Source organism: Cnephaeus nilssonii, assembly GCF_951640355.1.
Source record: "Cnephaeus nilssonii genome assembly, chromosome: 7".
Classification (NCBI taxonomy): Eukaryota; Metazoa; Chordata; class Mammalia; order Chiroptera; family Vespertilionidae; genus Cnephaeus; species Cnephaeus nilssonii.
Genome location: NC_137078.1, coordinates 72523368 through 72541160, shown reverse-complemented (window position 1 = coordinate 72541160; position 17793 = coordinate 72523368). Strand labels below are relative to the sequence as shown.

Below are 17793 nucleotides of genomic sequence, written 5' to 3'. Positions count from 1 at the left end.
CATGGGATAAATAAATATTAATCGAAGTCATAAAATATCTATGAGCAAAATAAAAAATGAGGCAGATAAAACTCTTCAACCGAGGTAATCAAGCTCATTTATGAAAAGTGAGTATGTTTGTCTTGTAAAGTAATTAAAGATTTAATGCTGCTAGAAATTTAAACAAGATCAACTGGTAACCATTAATAATAATTGCTTCATGTAGTCTTGCCACTATTATCATGGAAGTGAATGCTGATTAGACTCTTTTGCTTCTATAAATTGCCAGGGAGAAGACTTGGGTTTTTCCAAGTTCCAAGACTTAACTGTCTCCCAATGTCTCTTTTCTAGTCAGGACAATCATCTACTGTGATCGAGAATATTCATACTATTATTGCCGCAGCAGCTGTCAAGTTTAATTCAGATCAGCTTAATCATTTGTTTGTTCTCATTCAGAAGGTATGTGCCAATCAAATATCCTTATTTTCACATTTTTCTAAAATAAGCTTATTTTGAGGTTTGCCCCCTCCCCAAATTAGTAGTGTTTAAATGTACTCTTTTTACTTTATTAAACATTATTAGTTCAAGTTTAAAGATTTGCATATTTTGCCAGTTTGATGATACTGCATAGTGCACTAATTTTTGTCTTTTCTGTTCTACAGAGCTGGGAGACTGAGAGCGATAGAGTAAGACAGAAGCTATTGAGCCTGATTGGACGAATAGGCCGGGAAGCTCGCTTTGAGACCACTTCTGGAAAGGCAGGAAAATCCAATGGATTTTCTATCTACAAATACTTAGCAGTTTCATTGTGTATTGGCTGGCTTATCATATGAGTATTATTGTAGGTGTTAGATGTACTCTGGGAACTGGCTCATCTTCCAACGCTGCCCAGCAGCCTCATTCAGCAAGCTTTGGATGAACACCTGACAATCCTCAGTGACGCGTATGCAGTGAAAGAAGCGATCAAGAGGAGCTACATCATCAAGTGCATAGAAGATATTAAAAGGGTTGGTTTTATGTTTGATCTGGTTTTGTTGTCAGAACAATAGCACTGCCTGAGAATTAGAGTCAGATCATTTTCCTCTACTATTATGTAATTTAAACTAAATGTCTTCTGGAAGCTTTTACCTTTAGAATCCAAGATTGGGACATTATAAATACCAAGTCACTTATATTTCTCTTAAAATAATTTTTCAGCCTGGAGAATGGTCAGGTTTGGAAAAAAAGAAGGATGGATTCAAGGTAAGAATTTGCAGATGGAACCAACTAAAAGGTATACTAATTTAATAATTTTAAAAAATAAATTGTGTCATAATTTAAAAATAATGTGTTTTTGTATTTCTTGGACTAATGTGCAATACAAATTGCTATTTAAATATTTATGACCTGTGCTTTATTATTTACAGTTTGAGGAGTTATTGACTCTTGGGGGTGGGAAATATCCAGAATCACATTCAGAGTAGTTTTATTATGTTATCTTTATAAAATTATAAAAACTTCAACTTAACCTTTTTAAAATTAATTCCAAAAGTATGGACAACTTAAATAAGTACAGTGGATTCTAAGTATGACCATTTTTCTCCCATGGAGGAACATTTATAGAGTAAGAAGAAGGAGAGAGAGAGAAAGCGAGAAATTTCCTTCAGTGCTGGCACATGGTCATTTTTTTAGGTGCTTGATTCAGATGTGTTCCTAAAGTAACTCCTTAGACAAACAGTGAATGGGTGAGTGTCTGCTGCTGGGACTCCATTTTAGAAGGTAGGTTTGGGCAGTGACTGCAAGAGGGACTGGACTGGCTCTATAACAAGCCCTACCCTTCAGGGCTCTGGCCTCAGGTTCCAGTGGACTCTGGACTGTCCTTTAAAAGGGTGGTTAGCAGAGGAAGCAGTGGTCATTGTTGCTCTCCTGTTGCTCCAGTCCTCAAACATCAAGTGTCTCCTCTGAGAGGGGTGATCACAGTGGCCGCTCACTGGACTCACACCCGGTGTTGCAACGGCCCTGATCACAGGAGCCATGTCTTCCTCCCACGGAGGCCCTGAGGTTGCCCAGATCAAACGTAAGCCTAGCAGCCAGAGGGATTTCATTTTACTGTTAACATACAAGGTTTGGTAAATAGTTAATGGCTTAGTAATTTCATTGGTAAATCATTTTTCTTGGCTTTCACTAAGAAGTATTTCTTTGAAGATCTTTTAAAGACTTTTGATTGTCATTGGTATACTCAGAGATTCTTAGTTCTTGTTAAGAGGTTTTGGTGATTCAGTGGGCTTTTATTATCTTATTTATATTTGGTTCTAAAGTTTAGTTGGGGGCATTTAAAAACTTGGTGTTATATATTTCTGACATTGGAATTTGATCAAGTGAATTTTCTACATATTGTCTAGCTTTAGAAATTGTTTAAAAGTCATTCACAAACGGGCTGGTGGTGCTCTGGTTATGAGGAATTACTTCTTTAATTCAACAGCATTGCTCTCTTCCTACTCAGATACAATTGGAATTTTTCCAGTTTTCTCAGCTCAGCCATTCAAATAATTTAGCAGCCTCTGTCTTTATGATTGAAACTAATCCAGAGCTACATAAGAAGTTTTAGGTCCTTCACTAGTAATAGTAAGAGGAAAAGGATATCCATAGAAAAATGGTCTTTTCTTCTTAGTAACAGATACATTTCTTTATAGAAAACGAAGGTTAAAGCTGAAGGGACTTCTTCCCCCTTCAGGAAAATGACTTTTAAAACCAGAAAATAACTTCCTGATCTCTGTTCCTTCCTCATTACAGCTAAGCACTACTTAGCTCTTCTAGCCAGTAGCTTCACTACATCTTTATTGCTTCTCTTTGCAGTCACTTCGTTCATGTCTGTTGTTTCATGACAAAACTCAAAAAGTAATAGGGAGAATTTTGGAGTCATTTTGTGAGTCTTGAAAAGAATATTCTTCCTTTTATTTCCCACTGCTCCCAGTAAAGAAATCCTGATGTATCATTATTTCATTGCAAATAATAATATCTTGCATTTTATAGCACTTTTCAGTTGACTAAGTGCTTTTACAGATATTCTTTTAAAGTGCACATGGCTGAAGGGGGGCAGTGGGAAGACCTAAGCCCCCTGGACATGACTCCAGGCAGGGGGGTGATTTATATACTGCCACTAAAGGTGTTTTTCTATGCTATGCCCTTTCCTGCCAGGCAGCAAGGTGGGCTGACTGGGGATTATGTCTCCCTACCAGGCTACACAGAAACTAAGCAAAGGGTAAGACAAGATCACCCACCTCTTACTCCCCTCCCACCCTCAGCTACCTCTGTTTCCCCAACTGATTCCCTTTGCCTCTGCTTTTGACACTCTTAAAATTCCCAAGTTCCACTGTTGTGTTCAGAAATTCTGACCTTTATTTTTCTGTAGATTCTGCCAGGATACCCTTGGCTTCCTTGGTCCTCTTTCTTTTGCTTCCTTTATACCTTCCACTGTCTACCCCAACCCTCTCCATCTTATTTCACTTTTTTCCTTCAATTAAAAAGTTTAAATGTACTCATCCAAAAAAAATTACTAAACCAAAAAAAATCATTTTTACTTAGTGATATTTGCATATTCCTTAAGTCATTATCTCAAGGCCTCCTAGTTCAATGCCTGGCAGCCTTTCAGTAAATGTTGCTTCCCTTCCTCTTACTTCCTCCCTTTCACCCTTCAAATACACTAAAAGCGTTACTTACCCATAGTTGAGTGGCCTCTATTTGCCAAAACACGTAACTGAAAGTAAATGTAGCAAGATGTCCCCAGAACAGTCTCACAGTGATGTGGTTAGGACAGAGGGAAATACTTTTTAAAAAATGTTCTCTCGTGTAAAAATTTTTACTTTAATTCTAGATAAATTGCTAGGTCTGGATAAATAAGAGAGATGAGCAAGTGGGGATCTTCAGCTTTGAGAAGAGAGAACTCTAGAAAGAATATGAAAGCTTTCTTTAGATACTGGGAGGATTGTTATAGAGAAGTCTTATTCAACTTCACTTTTTATGGCTTCTAAGAAGTTATGGGAAGGCATGTTTCAGTATGATAGATTAATAAACTTTAGTGAGAATAGCCTGAAATAGAACACTGCCTCCTGAGTTCCTCATCGCTAGAAACACTAGGAGACTAACTGGTCATTTAACAGCAGTGAATAAGAGGAATCTAGGCATAGATTTGCAGGCCAAACCAGTTAACTCCCACTTATGAAACCTCAGCTCCCTCATTAGATATTATCAGGTATGTTTATTTTATAATTGTTCACCATAGTCTTTTGCCTCTTTTGTGAGTGGAGAAGAGTAGCTTAAATTTTTCTTGTAATTTAGCAACATAATGTCATAGATATGATAAAATAAATAATATCTGTCCTGTTTGCTAAACTTTGGAAAGACCATATCAGAAATACTTTTTAAATTCTAGTTTTATCTTTTTGTGTTTTTTTTTTAATTTATTTGATAATGAGCTACCTTCAAAGAATAATTTTTAATGTCAAATGAAAGTACTCTAATCCTAATTGACTTAATTGGTCATGATACTTTTTGATATATTTGATTATTTGCTAAAGGGTTAATTTTATGTCCTTATGTTTGTAATCCTTTTAGAAGGTCTCAGTTTAGGCTTAAGACTTAGCCTAAACTGTCATTTTCCAACTTTTATATTTTAGAAATATTCTAGCTAGTCTTGCAAATTTGGTCTTTAATACAGAGTATGGCAAAAGTAGGCTTACAGTTTTGAGTACACAAAACAGTTTATTCTTGTGTTATTAATTATTGTTATTTTTATTACAACTGTAAACCTACTTTTGCCCCACCCTGTATATACTTTATTTCTCTGATTCTAAGATGCAAGATTTAATAAGTTTATAAAGAAGTAAAAGAGAAACTACATTTCACTGTTATCATACATTTGTTTAGATTCAGAGTTTGCCTCAGCTTCCTTTTGACCAGTATGTACAGCTTCACTGTGGCACACTACTTTCATTGGCTATAATCGTGGTTTTGACCTCTTTGAAATCTTTAAGATTGACTGTATAATTTTGAGGCATGTTGAAGAGTATGGAGTTTTGTGTCCTTGTCCTTTCTCATAAAAGTCAAGCTGCTTTTTTACTTCATTAAATTGTGTATGCTACACGTTAAACAACTTCTCTGGAATTAAGGTACAACTTTGGACAGAGAGGCATTTAGTGCTGAGTGGTACAGCCCTTCACAGGGTATGAGTCTATCACACAAAATTCTCCTGGCTTTGGAAAATGCTTTAGTCTGAGACCACTAGCAGTTTTCTTTGCTTTTAATTGAATTATGGACATGACACGCTAGTCAGTTTTACATTAAAGCATAATCTTTTTTATAACATTTAAAGTTAAGCCTTCCTTGGTTGGTGTTTCCTATACCAAGTGATAAATAAAATGATAGGTGGATGAGCAGATAATCTTTATATACAGCTAAATTTGCACATACTCAGGTAAGGACAGCGCTATCAAAACTTACTCCTATGCCTAGAGGCTAAGTTTCTTTTGACATAGTTTTAACAAGCATCGATTTCAGAACTTGTTGAAATTTATAAAACTTGTATCTTAGAATCCTGGAAATATGGTATTGACTAATTGATTGGCTAATCTCTAGGAAAGCCAATTGTTTTGGCAATAGAGCTCTCTCATTTACATATTCAGTAGTAGAATGTTTTTGTACAAAGGACATCAAAAGTCCCCCCCTCCCCCTGCCAATAGGGCTCTTCATATTACAGAAAGACTTGAAGAAGCAAAGCTTTAAAAAAATTAGCCTGTAAAGTAAATATTCAGAACTTAAACTTTTACTCAGTTTCTTAGATTTAATTGATCAGTTGATTTTAGTGTTTAACCTAATATTCTTACAAATTTTATAATGAAATCTCATAATTTGAAGATACTATTTATTAAAAAGCAATTCTCTTTTTAAAGATAGAACATCAGACTTTCAGATGTTTACTATGAAAATCTGGATTGTCTATACCCATTTCAGAAATAATACCTTTAAAAGTGTTTTGAAAAATATAAAGTATAAGTTTAAAGTGGATATAGTAATTAATATAAATAGGTCTATCTCTTATAAAATTGTTTTAACTAGGAAATATAAGTAGATTGTGAATATTTTCTTTAATATTTAGACCACTTTCAGTATCTTGATCATGTCATTGGTATCTTAATCATATAATTATAGACAACCATGTTTTTATACCATTTTACTTATCAGCCAGTTCTGTCTTATCCAAGATAAGCTTTTGCCATCAATTTATTTTATTATCTCAACATGTCCTAGCAGCCTATGCTACTTAATCTATCCTTTGAAGTTGCTAATTCCTTGTCGTCTGTTTTTTGCTGATGTACCCCTGTACATTTGCTGTCACTTCACATCCACTCCTGTTTGCAGTTCTTGGCCTTAGGAAATTGCATGCAGAATAAGAAGCTGAAGATGAATTATGAATGCATGAGATAAGCTATAAATGATCAATGTGAGGAGAAAAATAATAGAATGTGCAACAGTGAAGCCTAATTGACTTGGACATTTTTTTATAGCTAATAAGTTTTGTCTGCCATTTATTTTTAAATTTAATTTATGTAACTTCTTTTTAACTCTAGTCATCTCAGCTTAACAATCCCCAGTTTGTATGGGTGGTACCAGCTTTGCGTCAGCTCCATGAAATCACCCGTTCATTCATAAAACAAACCTATCAAAAGCAAGACAAGGTAAGAGTATAGTATAGCCAAATCTGATTATCATACAGTTGTTTACATAACCTTTTATAATAACAAAACATGAATAAGATTGCTGAGTCTTGTCACTATTTTACATTTTATGGTTATTAATGTAATTCATTTGTATTTAATAATTTTGAGTTTACACATCGTTCTGCTTTCATTTCTATGGAGCTTTTCTTTTATGTATCCTTAACTCATTTCTATTTCCTTTTATTACCTATAAATTAAAATCATTAGGCCAGTTTTTAAAAGTTAGAATGGTATTTTAGAAATTTGTTTGAAATGACTCAAAGGTTTATTTTATATTACAAAAAGATTAGTGTAATTATGGAGCTAGAACTTCCTCAATGTAATAGACTTGAGAAGAAAAATCTGGATAGTTTTGTTGAAAGAGTTCTTTATAAAAGAAAAATAATATTTTTTAGAAGCAAAATTTAGCAGAGAAGTTTATTAATTCCCTAGTAAATGTACATACCAGATTGATTTTATTTACTTTTATGTAAGGAATGTGAATGAAGAAAACATGTTTGCTATCACTCACCTAGTATTACTTGCTAACAGAAGTTTGTATTAAAATGACAAAATAACTAAATTTTCATACCATTTTTGTTTTTGCCAAGAGCATTATTCAAGACTTAAAGAAAAATTTTGAAATAGTGAAATTGGTAACGGGAAGTTTGATAGCTTGTCATCGACTTGCAGCAGCTATGGCTGGACCTGGAGGCTTAACTGGTTCAACACTAGTGGATGGCCGATACACTTACCGGGAGGTAGGTTTGGCACTGTGCTTTTATTTCATGATTTACAACGTTCATTTGGACTTTTTGCTCTAATTGCATTATGATAAAGTAATAAAGATAGACATCTTTTCTTTGACTTTGACATGAAATACTAATTGTCAATTCTGTGGATAGTTGTTTTTGTTTTCAAATCAATTGATTAGTAGTAGTATTTTTTTAAATAGTGGAAAAAAATCTTAACTGACTGGTTGTGAGTTTATGGTGTTTTACTTTTTGAGATTGCTGAAATCATATTTTATTATTATCTGAAGTCAACTGAAAAAAATTTTTTTAAAATATATTTTATTGATTTTAGAGAGAAAGGGAGAGGGAGAGATAGAAACATCAATGATGAGAGAGAATCATTGATTGGCTGCCTCCTGCACGCCCCCTACTGGGGACCCAGCCCGCAACCCAGGCATGTGCCCTTGGCCGGTATCGAACTGGGGACCCTTCAGTCCGCAGGCTGATGCTCTATCCACTGAGCCAAACCAGCCAGGGCAAGTCAACTGAATTTTTAATAGACTTGAAGTAGCTTCTAGTACATTGTACTGTCAGCCTGTAAACAGATTTCTCACATTTACCATAAATTATATGAAAAAGCATTAGATAGAAATGTTTGTTAAAATTTTATTTTGTTTTTTAAATTTTGCTTTTAGGTATGAATGCCTGGAGTTAAATAATTATCTTTTTTTTTTTTTTTTTTGGCAGTATTTAGAAGCCCATCTAAAATTTCTGGCATTTTTCTTGCAAGAAGCTACTCTGTATTTGGGTTGGAATCGTGCCAAGGAAATCTGGGAGTGTCTTGTGACTGGCCAGGATGTTTGTGAATTAGATAGAGAGGTAAGAAGACGGTATTGTGGACAAAGTTACATCTTTTAGTGTGTTTTTGTTCCTGTCACATGAAACTAATTTTAAGTTACCAATAGAAAACTGAGTTCCTGCAATGACATTGTACCCCCAGAGACATCAAAGAAGATTGAAGACCTAGACAGATTTTTAGAACTGTAATTAAACAGTGGAAAATAGATTAAACCAGGAGCTCAACACCTGTTTTGACATTTACTAGCAGTGAATTGCTGTTTCTTCTTCTCATTTTATGGAATAATATTAACTACTTGATAGGATTGTTGAAAAGACTAAATATGTGATAGTGCCTTGCACAATGCCTGGCTTCTTAATAAATGTTTGTGGAAAAACTCAAGTATAAAATTCAAAGAAAAGTGGGAATATATACATTATCTGTGGGAAAGATTGCTAGTAACTTAATGCTTTATTTAGTCCAGAGTTCTAAGCATTTCCATTTTGAGTGGTATTTGGGCAATATAAGTTTTTGAAGATTTACAACAAATTTATCTTTACTGTCCCAATTTGGAATATGTATTTTCCTGAAATGGATTTTAGTTGTAGGGTAATACTTGTCTTGATCCACAGATGTGTTTTGAATGGTTTACAAAAGGGCAACATGACCTTGAGAGTGATGTTCAGCAGCAGCTCTTCAAGGAGAAGATTCTTAAATTGGAATCATATGAAATCACTATGAATGGTAGGAAAAACAAAATCATTTTTTCAGTTCTTTAAAAAATTGTATTCTTTTCTTTTCTCCTAAGCCAACTTTTCAGAAGCAACCAAGCAGTATGGAATATGTTTGTGATGTTAATACAGGGTGCCCCACAAAAATGTATACACACTTAGATGTTTATACACATTTTGAAAATGAAATGTATTTTTAATAAGCACTGCCTTTATAATTATTCTGTTTGTATATAATTTTGTTCCTGTCACATGATAAATTTTTTTCTATATAAATGTTATTTTATAATTAGTTTTTTAAATTATATGGCCTGATAACTCAAATTGCCAAAATGTCTTTTCATGAAGTTACTTAGTACAAAAAGGATTCATTTAAAGTCAAAATTTCTCAAAGTATAGAAATCTTCCTTTTAGGTGTTTGTTTTAACTGAAATTTGTTATTGATATATAATTCACATACCATAAAGTTTATTTTTTAAAAGTATAAAATCAGTGGCTTTTAGTATATTCACAAAATTGTGCAACCTTGCCCTGAACTGGTTTGGCTCAGTGGATAGAGCATCGGCCTGTGGACTGAAGGGTTCCAGGTTCGATTCTGGTCAAGGGCATGTACCTTGGTTGCAGGCACATCCCCAGTAGGGGGTGTGCAGGAGGCAGCTGATCGATGTTTCTCTCTCATCGATGTTTCTAGCTCTCTATCCTTCTTCCTTCCTCTCTGTAAAAAATTAATAAAATATATTAAAAATAATTGTGCAACCTTCACCACTTTTTAATCCCAGAACATTTTCATCACCAAACAAAATCCTGTACCTTTTAGCAGTCACTCCCCATTCTCCTCTACCCCCAGTCTCTAATCCAGTTTCTGTCTTTATGGATTAGAATAATCTAAACGTTTCATATAAATGGAATTGTACAATATGTATCTGGCATTTTTCATTATGCTGAGGCATGATAATTTCAAGGTTCACCCCAGGTTAGTTGTAGCATGTACTTCATTCCAGTTAGGCCAAATAATATTCTATTGTTAGGCTATACCAGATTTTGTTTATCCATTCATCAGTTGATGAGCATTTGGGTTGTTAACACTTTCTGCTGGCTATTAATCATGCTGCTACAAATATTCATGTACAAGTTTTGTGTGGACAGAGGTTTTTATTTGAGGAACTACCTAACTTTTGCTATGTGGCTGCGCTATTTTATAATCCCACCAGCAATGTATGAGAAATTTCAATTTCTCTACTTCCTCACCAGTACTTGTTAATGTCTATATTTTTTATATTAGCCATCCTAGTGGGTGTGAAGTGGTATCGCATGGTATTGATTTGCATTTCCCTGAAGACTAATGAAATTGGCTCTTCATGTGTTTTCAACCATTTGTTTATATTTGGAGAAATACCTATTCAAATCTTTTGCTCATTTTTTAATTGGGTTATTTGTCTTTTTTTTGTTGAGTTGTAAGAGTTCCTTATATATTCTGCATACTAGCTCTTCGTCAGAAATATGATTTCCAAATTTTTGTCCCAGTCTGTGGGTTGTCTTTTCACTCTCTTGACAGTCCTTTGAAGTACAAAAGTTTTTAATTTTGATTTAGTCCAGTGTGTCTGTTTTTTTTCTTTTGTTACATGTATTTTGGGCACCATATCTAAGAACCATTGCCTAATCCAAGGTCTTAAAGATTTGCACCTGTGTTTTGTCCTGAGTATTTTAGTTTCAGTTCTTGATATGCTTTGAGTCTTTTAGTCTATGCTTACAGTACAGGAATTTATTTGACATTCCCTAATTTCAGGTTTTAACTTATTTAAGACTTTTTTTGAAAATGTGAATCTCTGTGATCATCGATTGAAAAGACAAGGAGCTCAGTTGGTAAGTACATTATTCTCAAATCTGAATAATTTAGATAATCTAGTAAAATTTGATATTCAGCAAAAACATGTTATAATCATAGTGAAACATTAAGTTTTTTAAAAGACTGGATATCCTTTGTCTGCTGTTTTCTACATTGATGACAGCTGACCTCTCAGATCCCTCTGCTTCTTATTGACCCAGGGCTGCCAGTGGCTTCCTGAGGCTAGGTCAGTGGAGAGTAGGTTAGTTCCATCTCCACTTCCAACTCCTCAGACCCATCAACCCGCATATTCCTAACAAAGTAACAAAGTCTTCAGTTCTGAGATGCAGTGGCAAGGATTTGGGGAGAAAAATTTAGGAGCAGACAATGAAGCAGGAAAATGATCAGTAGAATGTATACAGCTGTTTATATATATGTGCACCTTTAAAAAAAGAAAGGCAAAAAATAACTCTCTTTTCTAAGACTGTTTCATGATCTGGTTTCCTGGATGGTAAGAATTTTTACAAGGCCTTTTAAGCCCTTGGGAAGAGCGAATTGAGCTCCAAGGAGTATAAACTACCAGCTTGACTTCATTTTCTTCTGAAGAAAAGCTCCTGAGGATGGCACCCATCTCACGCTTTGCTAGTTCTGCATCAGTAATTCAATTGGGTAGATGTCTAGTATGGGTATAGGTGTATGTGGAAAAAATCTTCTTCACATCTATTCTGGTTCCCTTGGGCATGGCCCAGTGTTTCTGTAGTTAGTTGTCTTTTGTTTCAAGGTCCATATTGGTACAGTAGTGTTCTCATATAGTTAGGTTTTTACAGCCTTAATTCATATTGAACTAAAGAGGTGTGAACTTACAATGTAACAGAAAATAATTGTCATTTTGTGACCTTGGTGTACTGTTTTTTTTCTTTTGAACAGTATGTAGAAAAACTGGAACTGATAGGAATGGATTTCATTTGGAAAATAGCCATGGAATCACCTGATGAAGAAATTGCAAATGAAGCTATTCAGTTAATCATAAACTATAGTTACATTAATCTAAATCCTAGGTTAAAGAAGGTGGGTATCTACAGAAAGAAGGTAGTCAAACACAAAAGGGCAAAAGATTGTATATATTTTTATTTATAAGTTAGCATGCCTAAAAATTGACTTCTTTATTTTGACATTTATCCTTAATGATTACAGCTAAATGCCAGACTAAGTTTAATTTCCATATGCCTCTTACTTTTAGGATTCTGTATCATTGCATAAGAAATTCATTGCTGATTGCTATACAAGATTAGAAGTGAGTAGCAAATTTTATTTAACCTGGTTTTTAAATAAATGCTTTCCATTTCTTTCTTTTTATAATTTTATATTTTGAGATCATGTATGTAGTTGCTATTTGTGGCTGGATCCTGTTGAAGAATCTGTGAACCAACCATATTGTAATACAGGGAGCAGATGTTTGCCTTTGCCTTGATGCCCCCACATACAAGTGTATGTAGGACATTGTTTCTTCTCCCTCCACCACCCTCTTCCCTGCTTTTCCCACCTCCCTTTGAGGGTATAGGAACCTGTTTTCTGTTTTCAGGTCTACTCCACTCCACATTTCCAATGGATTCTTTTCCTCCTTTTTACTTTTTGGTTCAGGAATTTTATACAAGCACTTGCTTCTTTTTCTGTGTTTCCCATGTTTCACCTAGTTTATATTATAAATGCTATGGAACTCACTAGTAGGGGTTGTTGGTTGTCTTTGTCCCTTAGAAGCCTGCTGTGTAATACATTTCACATATAATGCCTTATTTCCAGCTTGATAGTTAAAGCATTGAACAAACATTCATTTTCTTTCTTAATTTGTGCTTGTTTTTTATATCTAATAAAGAGTATTCCAAAAATATAAAGTGCTACTGCCCTCAAATGTTAATAAGTTAAACATTTTGGTGATGAGTATGTGCTAGAATATGTGGAGGATTTCCCAAGTCATGACTTGCATCCAGATAGGTCATTATAAAAAACATTTAGCCCTGCCGGTGTGACTCAGTGGTTGAGTGTCAACCTATGATCCAGAGGTCATGGTTCAATTCCTGGTCAGGGCACATGCCCAGGTTGGGGGCTCAGTCCCTGTGGGGGGTGAGCAGGAGGCAGCCGATCAATGATTCTCATCATTGATATTTCTATCTCTCTCTCCCTTCTTCTCTGAAATCAATAAAAATATATTTTTAAAAAACCATTTAAAATATTCAAGTACCTCTAAATGAGGTACCATGTATTAAAATACGGAGAATAGTAGTTCTCAACTGGGAATTATTTTGCCTCCCACAGATCATGTGGCAATGTCAGGAGACCTTTTTAGTTGTCACAGTTTGAGGAGTCCTAGTGGTAGAGGTCAGGGATGCTGCTAAATATCCTACAATGCCTGAGACAGTCTTCCACAACAGAGAAGTTTCCAGCCCCAAATGCCAATTGATCTGAGGTTGAGAAACCCTGATATAGAATGATTATTTCTTATTTCATAGGCAGCCAGTTCAGCACTTGGTGGCCCCACTCTAACACATGCTGTGACCAGAGCAACAAAAATGCTTACAGCAACTGCCATGCCAACTGTAGCAACATCAGTTCAGTCTCCATACAGGTAAGTGATTGCAGCAGTTACAACAAATACACAAATAAAAAAATAATTGATATATTTTTCCCCTCCTATGGCGATCTCTCAGTTGTTGATTTCTTCATTTTATTTCAAAACTTGGCAAATAGTCATGTCCTGGGAGATTATGTTTTCCTTTATACATCCCAAAATTTGTATCTCTTGAAGATTTGTAGGTCATTATCATAACCACCCAAGTATTACACTGCTCCTACCCCTCTACCTAGTAGACAAGGCTTCTTTGTGGGTTGTTTTTTTTTTTTTATTCATTTAACTTTTTAAAACTGTGTAGTGAGTAATTTCTCTATTATGATGTAATAAAAATTCATTAATTACATGAAGAGTAATTTTTTAAAGTTTTAAATATTTACTTAGGCATCTTTTTTTCCCATTTTTTTATTAAGGTATTACATGTGTACATATCTTCCCATTGCCCCCCTCACCCCACTCCCATACATGCCCTCACCCCCCAAATTTTCTCCTTGAATAATCAAATCCAAAGCATTAATAGCATAAGCAAAATGAAGTGGAAGATGATGATTAATTAGAAGTGTACATTATAATATATTCATAGTTAAAATACTATTTACTTAAAATTATTTTTTTAATAATTTTTTATGGGAACTTCATCTCCAAATATTTGTGTTAAAATGGAACTGACATTGTCTCTTAATCGCATTGCTGTGTTTAGCGATTTCAATCAGTGACATCTTAATTCAGTATTTGTTTCAGTTTTTTGATATAGTAAGTAGAATAGATAAATATTTAGAAACATGAGATTGAAGCAACTAGAACATTTTTGTGAGCCTTTATGAGTCTTCCATTACTGGTAAGCAACACCAAATCAATGATTCCCAGGAAACTTTGGCAGGTGCTCATAGAAGGTCTCTGCATCTCACTCTGCTGCTCTCTAGTGATGGGTACTCATACAGTCTCTCTTAATTCCTGGAATGACTTTATGTATGTGTGTATGTATTTTTATTTACAGTTGGATATATTCCTTTTGTTTTTATTTAGAAACTAGTGGCCCAGTGCACAAAATTGGTGCATGGGGGGGGGGGTTCCCTCAGCCTAGCCTGCACCCTCTCCAATTGGGGACCCCTTGGGGGATGTCTGACTGCCGGTTTAGGCCCCATCCCTGTGCCAGTAGTCGAACATCCCTCTCGCAATCTGGGACCACTGGCTCCTAACCGCTCACCTGCCAGCCTGTCTTATGGCCCCTAACCCCTCTGCCTGCCGGCATGATCTCGCCCCTAACTGCTCTCCCCTGCCTGCCTGATCGCCCCTAACTCCCCTCTCCTGCGGACCTGATCTCGCCCCCAACTGCCCTCCCTTGCAGTCCTGATCTCGCCCCCAACTTCCCTCCCTTGCTGGCCTGATCTTGCCCCCAATGGCCCTCCCCTGCAGGCCCGATCGTGCCCCCTACTGCCCTCCCCTGCAGGCCTGATCTCGCCCCCAACTGCCTTCCTCTGCCACCCTGGTTTCCCCCAACTGCCCTCCCCTGCCTGTCTGATGTCGTCCCCCAACTGCCCTCCCCTGCCAGTCTGATGTTGCCCCCCAACTGCCCTCCCCTGCCAGCCTGATGTCGCCCCCCAACTGCCCTCCCCTGCCAGCCTGATCTCGCCTCCAGCTGCCCTTCCCTGCTGGCTTGATCGTCCCTAACTGCCTCTGCCTCAGCCCCCACCACCATGGCTTTGTCTGGAAGGAAGTGGGATATCCGGAAGATGGCTGGTCGACCCGATCTAATTAGCATATTACCCTTTTATTAGTATAGACTAGGGGCCCGGTGCATGAAATTCGTGCACTGGGAGTGGGAGGTCCCTCAGCCCAACCTGCCCCCTCTCACATACTGCCTGATCTCGCCCCCAACTGCCTTCCTCTGCCACCCTGGTCTCCCCCAACTCCCCCAGGGGATGTCCTACTGATGGCTTAGGCCCACTCCCCGCCTAAGCCGCAATCTGGCCTCCCTTTGTGGGAGGCAACTGGGCTGATCAGGGGAAGGCACCAGCCCCATCACCCCGCTGCTGCAGCCACTGCCAGTCACCACAGCCACCAAGGTGTTTTCATCAACACGGACTCCAGTCCCTTCACCAAGAAAAAATGACAACTTTCTTCAGGCATTTTCAAGATGTGTCTTTCATAGGATATGCATTTCTTTTTTTTTTATCCTCACCTGAGGATATGTTCCCATTGATTTTTAGAGAGTGTGGAAGATAAGAGGGAGAGACAGAGAGAAACATCAATGTGAGAGGGACACTTTGATTGGTTGCCTCCTGCATGAGCCCTGACCATGGGCGCCAGGTTGGGGGGCATGCAGGGACTCCTGGGCTGCACACAGCGGTGGCTGCCGGGGTCTCCACACACCCCAGAGGCCAGCAGCCAGCCCCCCATCGTGGGCGCCAGGCTGGGAGCGTGGACCCAAACCGTCACTTGGTGCTGGAGCATTCCCAAGCGGCTGCGGGCACTATGGTGACGTGGGGATGTTCCCGCCCCGCCCCCAGCCGCTTGGTGCCTGCACCCATAGGCTCGAAATGGCCAGGGGGCGTTCTGGGACCCCTGCCGCTCAGGACCTAAGCGCAGGCCTACAGACTTGGAGCGGCCTGGGTCCGGAGGATGTTTGGGTTAATTTGCATATTTGCTCTGATTGGCTGTGGGCGTAGCGAAGGTATGGTCAATTTGCATGTTTCTCTTTTATTAGTGTAGATAGATTATATAGGATATGATTGCTTAAATGAATAGGGGGAAGCCTTTTTCAGCAGGTGGAGATGCACTTGGCAGACAAAAATACATAATCCCTATAGCCAGCCACATGTGCTATACTGCCAAACCAGTCATTAAAAAATTGAACCACTTTCTTACCCCTTACACCAAACAGCTGTTGCCCTTAAAACCCCTCCTCAGCCCCCACTTTAGGTTCTGCCTTTGCAATTCACCCAGATTAGGTTCTGATTGGTCGGTTTGTATGCCAGTCAGCATCAAAAGCTCCGCCTCCTAGGCAGCCATTGGCTCCTCGCAGTTCACCCAGATTTGGTTCTGATTGGTCAGTTTCTATGCTGGTAGGTGTCTCCGGGCCTATCTCCAGGCTTGATCAGAGAGCCGGGGCTGATTAGCAGCCCCCACTGCTGCTGGCGAGGCCCGGAGAGAAAGAGAGGCAAGCGCTGATCAACAGCTGCCATGGAGGCTACGGATCAGACCCTGCTTCTCTCTCCAGGCCTGATCCACAGCCTCTTTGGCATTCAGTGTTGGGTTGCCACGCCTGCAGCACTGACTGCACGACTGACCTCCGGTGTTCAGTTGTCCATTCAGTTGTTTTAGATGTTACGGACCCTGGCTCTTTATATATATACTAGAAGCCCGATGCATGAAGATTCGTGCAAGAATAGGCCTTCCTTCCCCTGGCTGCCGGCACGTGGCGGGCTTTCTCCAGTAGCATGTGCAGTGGCAGTGGCGGTGGCAAGCCCTGCGCACTCTGACGCCGCTTCCTCCTTGCCTTCCTTCTCCGGAGAGTTCCTCTATGCAGCGCTGGCACTCCTAGGGAGGTGCGGAGGGGAAGAGGTTGGGGGAGCGAGGCAGGCAGGGAGGACTGGAGAGATTGGGTGCGCTAGTGTGTTTCACTTTCCCATTGGGAAAGTGGGATGCAACTGGCCCCCTTCCTCATCCTCTTCCTCCTCCGCCCTTCACCTCCTGCACGCCTGCCCTCCCTCCATGCCCATCGCCCCTCCCCTCTTGATTTGGTGAGATAGGGAGGAGGGAGATCTGATAATTTGGGTTACTGTTTAGGTAGCCTCTTTCATCTATTCAAAACAAAGCTGAGCCGCCTGCCGCTGCTGCCACAGCCGCCACCATTGCCCCTTGGCTGGCCCGGGGCTCCTGGGGCACACTAACTGCACTGAGTGAGCTCCTGCATGCGTCCGTGCCTGCAGGGCTGCTCCAACCCTAGGGTTTTGTTTACCAGAGCAGCGGGGCAAGGGTGGGGTAGAGGGAGACGCCAGACACTGGGAGCTGCTACCTCAGGCACCAGAGGGTTGCCTCTGAGGCTGGGGGTTGGGCCACAGGGAGGCTGCAAGGATGATTGACAGGTGTGGAGCGTGGCAGGGAGGCCCTGAGGAAGCGTGCTGCCCAGAGGCCTGGAGCGGCTGGGGGGCATGGCCACCGGCATCTTTGTTGGGTTAATTTGCATACTCAGTCCTGATTGGCTGTGGGCGTTGTAAAGTGATGGTCAATTTACATATTTCTCTTTTATTAGTAAGATAGATGGAATCAAAGCAATATCCTTGCTCACACTTTTTATCTTTTTAAAAATGAGTATTGTATAGT

At 38.7% G+C, this 17793-nt stretch overlaps 2 protein-coding genes across 3 annotated transcripts in view; both read left to right on the top strand.

The window, feature by feature from the left end:
* The window catches only part of USP24 (ubiquitin specific peptidase 24), a 143613-nt gene that overhangs the window by 63754 nt on the left and 62066 nt on the right, over positions 1-17793 (top strand). For both annotated transcript variants that reach the window (XM_079776309.1, XM_079776308.1), the window contains exons 13-24: positions 331-438; positions 642-737; positions 825-986; positions 1177-1221; positions 6585-6692; positions 7325-7474; positions 8195-8326; positions 8918-9029; positions 10803-10879; positions 11769-11909; positions 12082-12135; positions 13349-13464. In XM_079776309.1, coding sequence (XP_079632435.1) covers positions 331-438; positions 642-737; positions 825-986; positions 1177-1221; positions 6585-6692; positions 7325-7474; positions 8195-8326; positions 8918-9029; positions 10803-10879; positions 11769-11909; positions 12082-12135; positions 13349-13464 — 1301 coding nt within the window. The remainder of the gene's footprint in view (positions 1-330; positions 439-641; positions 738-824; positions 987-1176; positions 1222-6584; positions 6693-7324; positions 7475-8194; positions 8327-8917; positions 9030-10802; positions 10880-11768; positions 11910-12081; positions 12136-13348; positions 13465-17793) is intronic.
* Positions 1-17793, top strand: part of RIMS3 (regulating synaptic membrane exocytosis 3) — a 273736-nt gene that overhangs the window by 250776 nt on the left and 5167 nt on the right. The gene's annotated exons all lie outside the window — the stretch shown is intronic.